Source organism: Limulus polyphemus, unplaced genomic scaffold, assembly GCF_000517525.1.
Source record: "Limulus polyphemus unplaced genomic scaffold, Limulus_polyphemus-2.1.2 Scaffold2477, whole genome shotgun sequence".
In the NCBI taxonomy this organism is placed as follows: domain Eukaryota; kingdom Metazoa; phylum Arthropoda; class Merostomata; order Xiphosura; family Limulidae; genus Limulus; species Limulus polyphemus.
The window spans coordinates 96784-107199 of record NW_013668087.1 but is presented as its reverse complement, the minus strand read 5'-3'; the positions used below and the strand labels follow the sequence as shown (position 1 = coordinate 107199).

Below are 10416 nucleotides of genomic sequence, written 5' to 3'. Positions count from 1 at the left end.
ATGTATAGACAACAAATTGGAAACAGATTTGTTGATTTCTTAATTTAGTCTCCATTGATTAAAAATGCTTGTTTTTTTTATTTAAACCATTGGTGATATAATAGAAAATAGCTTAATTCAGAAATAACTTAAGTTTAAAATTGATTCAATATCTTTACTTTCATAATAAATGTTATGCACTTGGTTCTAGACTTGGTGATCCCACATTACATCTTTACTTTATGCTTATTGTACTAACACTCACTACACTTAAAAGGTTTCATGGCACCCCATCACAGTTCCCTTGCACCCCCCCCCCCATCACTAAAATCATAATGTGCAAACAGTAATCAAACTATTCTACCTGGATAAATGCATTTTGGCTTTTATGATACCTCCTATTTCAAGAAATCAAGCATGATGTGAGACACACTGGGTTTTATACAGGATATATTATTCTCTTGCCAGCCTATAGGAAAAACAGTTTAGTATATTGCACCCAAACCTTTTGTAGAATACTAAATAAGGTACTGCAAAGGTCATAGGGGTATTCAAAAGTCAGTTGGTTTATTCTATATTTTACATAAGCTTAATACATCATAATTCTAGTGTAAATGATGTTATCATTACCTCTTGAAGTTAGCTTTCTTACAAATATCTGGTTTTCCTTTAAAAAGTTTAAGTACAGGGTGAAACAGGAATTACCAGCCAATAATATATGAATATTAGATGACTGTAGCATGTAAATACTCAATTCTTGGTACACTATACCATAAGTGGCTTGGAGTCAATCCATATATTATGTATGAAGTGAAGGTGAAAAAAAAATCAGTTTACATGATATTAATTGTATTACACACATTCATAGAATAATTACTCCAAAAGAAACGAAAATTTATGTAAAGCAATGTTTTAAATGTATGTGTTGTATTTGAAAAGGTTGCTTTCCTACTGTTAAAATCTGTATATGTGCTTAGAGTGAGGTTGTGTCTCAGTCTAAGCATACATTCTCCCATTCCTATGCAATAATATATATATATATACATACATACATATATATATATATATATATAGACACAGAGAATTGTTACACAGACACTATAAATGCTCACAGTATTCTCAAACAAATCTCCACAAGCTCCAACTGTAGTTTAACATTTTATCTCTCAAACTAATACAATCAAATAGTCAATAGCTACAGTAAATCATCATGAACCATATCAGTTAGCTACTAGCTATGTTTATTATGATTACAGTGTATAAAGTTAGCTACCATATCAAGTAATCATTTGCCCATAGTTGAACATAGAAAAGCCAGCAAAACAAGATAAATAAAAAATTGGGAATTAAAAATTCTGCAAGTAGAGATAACAAGAAAATGTAAGGAAAAAAGGCTGGAAATACTGTAGACATTATTTACTCAAACTACAAACTCCTATTTTGACTCCATGCTATTACATTTGGTGGAATCAAAATAGGGATTTGTAGTTTGAGTAAATAATGTCTACAGTATCACCAGCCTTGTTTCCTTACTTTTTGTATGATCCTATTTGCAGGTTTTTAAATTCCCAATTTTTCCTTTATCTTGTATAACTTCCAACTCCAGTAATATTAAGGTCAAGTATGCATTTTATGATGTTAAATAAAATTTTTGATATTGAAAGTCATGTAAGGATGATCTTTCTATAACTATATCATCCTTATATTCTTGTTTACATTCTTTTTGGTACTGCCATCCCTACATCATTTTATATCTATAAAATGTTTTTATTACTCATTTTGTGACATATTTTCCCCTGACTGAAAATCAGTGTATTCTATGAATTAGTGTAATAAAATTTAATATTATGTTGATTTCTGTTCTTTTTAACGCCTTCACTTTATATATAATATAGAAGTTGGTTCCCTAAAGACACTAATTGTATAGTGTACATAGCATTGAGTATTCTAGATGTTAGTAATCTAGTGTTTATCTATTATTGACTGGTAATTCCTGTCTCCAATCATCCAATGCAGTCTTAGCATGTATTTTGGTTCAGAGTCTCTCAGGTCCCAGAGGGGCCTGACAAGTAACCAGGGGTGGTCAGAAACATTCTGTTAATCGTGTTCCACCCTGTACTTAGCTTTATAAAAGAACACCAGATTTCTTTTAAAAAAAATCTAACTTCAAGGGGTAATGATAACATTATTTACACTAGAACAAGAATTTAAAAAAATTACTACTAGCTATTACAACTAAGCAATGACATCATGCACTGCCCAGAAACACAGAGTGGATTTAGGATATACTGACATTAGTGATAAAGTAGTTGTAGAGTTATCTTTACTGAAACAAAAAGAAGAAAAATGAACAACTAGGTTTGGTATCTTAACAATTGTTCCTTGCCTTGTTTTTGGTCTTGTTGGGTAGAGAAACAAATTGTCATTGTCAATTTTTAAGCAAGCATATTTGTATGATGATTATTGAATACCTTGGCCCTCCCTACAAATAGACTCTACTGACTCTATGATAAGAGTCTTTTAGTAGATACAGTTAAGTACCCTAATAATAACATGAAGCAACAAAAGGAAACAAAAGTATTAGTATACTACACAGCTAAAGGTATGCATCCACTATGAGCTGTCAAAAAACCTGGCTTTATAATGTTGATTGAATTTCTTAATTTGAAATACTAAGTGCCATCAAGGAGAGATTTAAATGGGAATCTTATTCAAAAACTGTACACTAGCATTCATGAAGTTATGGACCAACGTTCTAAGGAAAGTGATGTGGTCATTACTTTTGACATGTGGACTTCTAGAGAAAATCACCACCACCTTGGTTTGACTGTTCATTTCATAAACTAATATTGGGTTTTGAAAAGATATATTCTTCAAAACTGTGAGCTACCACCACCTCACACTGCTGAAGTTATAACTCAGGCTATTACTCACTGACTAGAAAGTTGGAATACCTTAAATAAGATTGAAGTAACTGCATCAGATAATGCTTCCAACTGTGTGAAAGCTGTTAATAACATGGATCAAAAGTTACTATCATGCTTTGATCATACCTTTAACTTAGTTATCAAGAAAGGACTAAACACAGGAATGAAGCAAGTGATTGCAAACTGTTAAATTGGCTGAGCATTTCCATCAAAGTGCTATTTCCAAATAGTGTTTGGCAGACAAGCAAAAATAACTTGGTTTTTCCAGAACACAAACTGATTCTCCATTGAGGGACTAGATAGAACAGAAATTATGCCATTTGAAGAGAACTGCAGAGCAACAACAACACATAAGTGAAGCAGTGATGATGTTGGATAAACCAGATTTAATGCCAGAATTAGGAATGAGTTATGTGGAAAAGTTGGTTGAAATTCTGGAGCCATTTTCAAAACTTACTCAAGCATTCTGCAATGAATTATGTCATTGTATCAAGTAATTAACGCTGCACACGCCATCTTGTTTATTCATTTTCAGAATCCATGCAACAAATTAAATGTATAAAGATCATTAAACCTTTCAAATATGCATTTTAAAACACAAAATAATACATAATTAATTAAAATATACAAGTAAAACATAAATGCAGTCTAACTGTCTATCAAACTAATACATATAAGGTGAGAAACACTTGCCAAATGCTACATACACCTTGAGAGGACAATGGACTTAGCTTCACTCCATCCTGGTTGAAAACAAAAGCATACACATATGTTTACCATTACAGTAACAGTGTTCAAGAATAAAATCTGCTCTTTCTATTGGTTATAAGCATACCATTCAACTTCAAACTGTCTCATAGCAACACAGCTTTGATTTTGCAAGTGGGCATGGCTGATTTTAAACTATAGAAATATTTACAATGAGTTATTGGGGGGAGAAATTCTTCTAAAGAGCTTCAGAGAGTAACATAAAACATCTGTATTATGTACTTTGGCCATCTGCAGGACGTTTCTGCATTCCAAACACACAGTTTCTTCTCTACCAGTTGAGAAATTGTAACCACGAGTGAATACATGATAAACAACAACTGCATTTTTAATTATCATTTTAGATGTTTCTTTTTGAAATTAAGGAACAAACTTAGATAACATAAAACTTTGAATTATAACATACTTGATAACAATAATATCATTAACATAAATTGATAGTATAGTGCTTTAATTAAGTTTTGAATGCAAGACAGTACCAATGCAGAATGGAATTTTGAAATGGCACCATGTTTTATAGGGTTAATTATGGAGTTTAGTTTCCTCTTCAAGGTTTGTGACTGTGAACCTGTGTACAGTAGAAAGATCATTACTGTACTTTGGGATGTCATAGTTCAGTGACCTGGATAGATGTAATTGTTGAACATTTTTATTGAAGGTAGAATCACAAAGTTGTTCGGAGTCTCCTGAATTTAGTATACACTATATGCATCAAAGAAAACATGAAGAAGTTTCACACTTAACTCAATGCTTTACAACATAAAATAATTCCCTACTACAATAGCTACACAAACTATTAATGAATTAAAAAAAACACAGACAAGACACATTTAATAAACAAACAAACTAAAAAAACACTCCACAAAACAAAGGAAACCTAGTCAGTTCAAACATACTGTTGGCACATTAGCATACCTCTATTAGAAATTTGGAAAATACCAACACATAAATATAACCTTAGCATATGACTAGATTCATTTTCACACATGGAATGGAAATTAAACACACTAAGAAAATTACATAACAAACCCACCCCACCAAATAACATTTACAAAATAAAGTGTAACAATTGCCCAGCCTTTTACATAAGTGCAATGGAATGTAACTTGAACATCAGGTTAAAAGGACACCAAAAACCCCTTCTCAAAACCATGAATATATGAACAAAAACAGGATGTGATTAAACTAAAACATGAATCTGACATTAACAGATGAAAAATCAGAGAAGCCTTATCAATAAAATCAAACAATCTCACAATTAACAAATACCCAGGCACATCTCTTTTTCTCTTTGATCATTATTTCCACAGACATACCCAATCTTATGCAAATATTTCACACAAGATTTCTACATTTTCCTATTTATTAATTTTTTGTTTTTTCTGTTCAACCAAAAAAAAAAAAAACTGTCAATTCACACAAATTGATATGCATAAGTAACCACTATTAATTCTAAAATGCATTGTTAGATAGCTGTATTTATCGCCTTCTTTACTGTTAAAACTTGTGCACTTTAAAATAATCGCACCAGTGATCAAAATGTCATACCTGTTTTAAAATTATTCTTTCTTACTGTAAAAGCTGCAACTTGTAATAAAATAAGTAACAACAATGTTTAACTTCTCCACAATAGCTGCAGTAATATTTCATTTTTACAAATGACAATGTGACCCTGGATATAAAAGTTAGCTGTGTAACATTGTAATCAAATTTTCAGTATTTTTTTTACATGAAAAAGGAGATTTCCATTATGATATTTTTGTATTTTGGATTAATCAGTATGGACCATATGGTCCTAAAATAACCCAAGTATATCAAAGTTAAAATAATGTTAATATATTCTGTAAATGATTAGCTCAGTCAGGTTATAATTAAATGATTTCAAAGCTTATACTTCTAATTAATAGGAAAATAAAAATAGCTAAAACAAAAACTAAATTTTTTAATTTAAAATTGAATAGTTATAATTACTTATAATTATATGTAAAAAAGACAATTATAGCATTGGTAAATAAGATGCCTATTTTCAAATAACTTATTTTAAAAGTCATTACTTAAACTATCACACAATACCACTTGCATTTTCACTTATTTTAGACATCAACAATACAAAAAGCATCTTTATCACAAGAATTATAACTTATTATGTAACAAGTATTTGTTTTAAGAGCATCAGGCATCCTAAACAGTACTAAACTTGATTAAAACAAATCTCCAAAGTTAAGACATACTGTTAGCATGAGAAAAAAGCTGAGGTATATGAATTTACCATGGCAAAGTTTAAGTGGCATTCCCATTGTTGTATTAGCTTAGAAATAATCATTTATTGGTTTAGGCCTCGACTGGATTGCTGTAGACTCTAGCTTAGATGATTTCAGGAAAACCTGTAAAAAGCTTTCATGGCAATTAATAGTCCAAGCAACTAAAAATACGAGTATCTAATGTTTACTTCTGATACTATATGTTAGTGTAAAAGACATATGGCTGTTGTTTTTTTTAGTTTCTGAAGCAAACGGGGTGGGGGTGGAGAACCCAGATATGCACCTACTTATACAACATTAAATAATACATTTATTAATTTCTGAATAAAATGGATAGGGGGACCAATCTGCCCTGCCCCCCACCCCCCTTCCACTAGGTCTGTGCATGCTTGCACAACATTAAAGAGTACAGTTATAATCTTTGAAGAAAAAAAAAGTGGATAGGGAAGTCTTGAGCCTAGATTCTCCTAGATTCATACCTGTTTAGAAAACATTAAAAAATAGTTATGCAATTATAAATTAGAAACACATCACAATGTAAAAAAGCTGTAAATTTACATTTAATTTGCCAAAGAGCTGACTTCTCTCTATTCAGCAGTTCAAAATTAGTGACAGTGGGAGTTAGCCTTAGTAGCTTTGCAAAAACAAAGATAGTGTGAGCAAAATTAATGCCAATATGAAACAAACCTAAGACTCTAATCACAAAGCACACCACCCACCCCATTATGTAGCTTTATGTAGATAATAGCCAAATGTTTGTGTCCGTCTGTCATGCTCCATATCTCCCGTTTCTTTCTGCGAGATAATTTCATGAAAAGAAAAAAAATGGATTTGCTCCTCTGACTGTTTAAAAGAAATAATTCAAAGATTGGAGCATGAATGGAAAATATTCATAGAGAGAGAGAGGAACATTTGTGAGCATATATTTGTTGTTTGCCAGTTTATATATTTCTTCTTTTTGCATCTTGGTATTATACACACTAGGAGAAACCCTGTCCTACAGGCAGCCATATGCACCCAGGGGGCTGTTTGTGCTAGTAATTACTAATCGTAGTATTTATACCTCATTGTAAAAAAATTTAAAAAGTGAACACTTTCTAAAATAGTATTTAATTCTGGAAAGTACTACACAGGAAAAGTGTTCAGATTGCACTCTTTAGTAACATGCAATTCATTGCATCAAAATGATTCAATGTACAGAGCTAAAAGTTTTCATAAATTTTACTGATATAAACTGTAATGTTTTTAGATATATTAAAAGTGCTAGCCTTTATTGAAAAAAATATTTTTTTAAGAAAACTGGTTTTTTAGTACTACATTTAAAAATTACATCAATAAAGGTATAATCAAATCCTCATGTACAGTCCTAATGAAAGTCATGTTCTTGTTCCGAGGACAGGACAGTACTTTTATTTAAAATTGTTTGCTGTTATAAAGAGATGATTGTTGCACAACCATAGTTATTCTTCTAATTTCCTGAATCTTGAATACCCAAATGTTAATTTTTTTTATGGATTTTTGTTTCTGGTGCCATTCAAAAGATGGCACAACATTTCATAAGCCTCAATAACCACTTCTGGCATAGTGATCTTGTTGTATTTCAGCATAACAAATGTTACCATTGTATTTATTATTTCAGTCAAATTCAGTGACAGATAGATAGACAGCCATGTCATTGCTCCATTATAGTAAGATGCAAGATTTTACTGTACCATGTCAAATAAATTAATTTGAATCAAATATCTCCCCTTTGACACTTCTTATAGAAATGACAACTGTCAAAAAGTGCTCATTTCAGTACCAGTCTTTTCTGAGACTCAGTGAAATGACAAGGAACTGTGGCATCCAGTGAAAAAATCACCATGGCTACTCAGCATACCTGAGTGCTCTATTGTGCTGGAGGCACACATTGCAACAAAACCAAACAATGTTGCCAACAACACATTGCTGTCAGTCTCCTTTGCTTAAAAACAAATGTAATTTAATTTCTCTTACTGAAATAATGCATGAAATGGCAAAATATGATTTTAAAAGTCTTATCAGACAATCATATTGCATATATGCTGTGATCCAAGGCATTGAGTTGACTGCATATTTTATATCTGTTCATCACTATTTTCAGAAAATTTAACATTGAATTGTTTCAATGAGCATCTGCTTGCGATGGCAAAATTTAGATTACTTGGGAAGTTGGAATGATCAAAAACAATAATAACCAGAAACACTACTTTGGATTAGTTGATTATTTTTGTGACTAATTGATTTAATCATAATTTCAATTAACTGATTAGCTCATGAAACACTAGTCAATGTAATCACTGCACATAGATAATCATTCATACTGATTAATTGCCCACTTCTAATAAATGCTATCATTAACATATTTCTAACCTGTTTACAGAAACTAGTCTCATAACATTAATCACTACCATTAAAATGTTTTCTACCTGTTTATAAGCTTCGCACATGATGGCTCTTGCTGCATAGTCATAGAAATCTCCAATAATGATTCTAGCATTTTTACTTTTCAGCCCTGCAAGATATTGTGTCATATTGAGAGAGGCCCGCTCTCGTGGAAATTTGCGATTAGTGATGAAGTCCATGCCACTGGCTTGCATTAAGTCTTGGAGAAGAGACAGATATTCAGGATACTTTTGTCCATCCTCAGTCAATGCAGCCACTCGTTGCCAGCCAAGTTGCCGAAAAAGCTCAACATACACATACCTATAGACAGATTTATTGATGAAAAAGTGAATATTACACACTTAAAATACCAATTAAATTTAATGGCCAACCTAAAGGCTGTACTATAAAATTTAAACCAAAACAATATGTTATAAATGTTCTTGTAGCCTGATCAGTAAATATAAATTATATTCTTCTTGAGCTGTTTTAATCAATAATGAACCAATACAAATCTACCAATGACAATAAATAAGAAAATAAAGTTAATTAAAATGCTAGTATGAAATAAATAAAGCTAATTATATGCTTTTTAATTAATTGCAGAAATTTAGATCATTTCAAGTCTGTTACTGCAAATTAAGTAGTATAGGTATACACTATTTCTTTTCTTTCTATATTTCTCTGTACAATTATGTTTAAGAGATATCTTTATATGTAATTTCATCTGAAAGCACTATTTTATATTTTTAGTGATAAGGATATTTTTATAACTTTATCAAGCTTCACTAGATTGAAATTAGTAACATTTAGTACACTATTCAGAAAATTGTCTTGATATATTAATTCTAAGGTTATTATTTCTGATATTAATAATTTTTCGGTGATAATAAAAGCAACTTTGAATAGAAGAAATTTAACACTTATACATTTAAATAATTAGAACATTACAAGCAATAAATCTTCAAGAACTCATTTCAAACTAATTTCATCTGTTGCTTTGACAAATATATATTACCTGAAATTAGTTCCTATTAATTAGTCCAGTCAATATATTGCGAGACCCAAAAGAAATTACAACAGAAATAGTTTCTGTTGCATTAAGTTGTGATAAGCAGTACTTACAGCAGATCAAAAACTTCCCTGGGATCTGCATACTAAATATGTTTTTTAGGGTAAAAAATGGAAAATAAAAAAAGAGGGTAAAAATGGCTAATATTTTTGAAATAATTCTACAAACTTTAGCATAAATAATTGTTTCTGGATTCTTATTTTTAAAATCATATATTATTGTCTTAGCTCCAAGAAAACAATGTGATTGGTTAATGTTTTTCACTGACTTTTAAGGTCAATTTTGAAGAAATGACAAAAAAACAGTTTATTTCTAAAATAATCCAAAGAAAAATTAAATTTGATACATATTTTTCTCTACATTTTTAATTACAATTTTATACTCAATTGTAATTTTTTGTTCTAAAATAAAATAATTGGTTAAATATTTTTCAAGAATTTTTGGGTCAGAAACTTCACAAGTGGTTAAAATGAGTAGGGCATGGCAGGAAAGGATGGACTTTGTGGCTTATATTTCAGTAAAATGAAATGACAAAAAAATATTGGTGCTATATAATTACATGACATAGTAACAACTAAGATATAAACCTGTACATTCCATTCGATTATAATCTACATAATAATAATGGTGTATGCTTAATGAGTATTAAACATTGTTTTTTAATACTTTATTTTGAATTAACAAATTAAAACTTGCACAGAGCTAAAAATCTGAATTAAGAAATACTCTAATATCCCAAGTTCATTGGTGTAAATTTATAAGAATTATTTAATTAAATTTTGAATGCAACACTAAAAAAAGTGTTGACATGTGCACTTTTACCTATTCCTATCCAGAGGGTTAATAGAACAAGGACTATACTGGAAAAATAATGGCTGGAGACGGCTTAAATGGGGTGTTGGTTTAGAGTAGGGTTGTTTTGTTCAATTAAGATGGATACCGGGGTGCCTAGATACCTCTTCTAAGTTTCACAACAGTTCCGGTCATGTGACTTCTTTGTTCAAAC

At 30.7% G+C, this 10416-nt stretch overlaps 1 protein-coding gene across 3 annotated transcripts in view; it reads right to left on the bottom strand.

Moving 5' to 3' along the window:
- The window catches only part of LOC106467072 (receptor-type guanylate cyclase gcy-2-like), a 98626-nt gene that overhangs the window by 23855 nt on the left and 64355 nt on the right, over positions 1-10416 (bottom strand). For all 3 annotated transcript variants that reach the window (XM_022395183.1, XM_013927388.2, XM_022395184.1), the window contains one exon: positions 8383-8659. In XM_022395183.1, coding sequence (XP_022250891.1) covers positions 8383-8659 — 277 coding nt within the window. The remainder of the gene's footprint in view (positions 1-8382; positions 8660-10416) is intronic.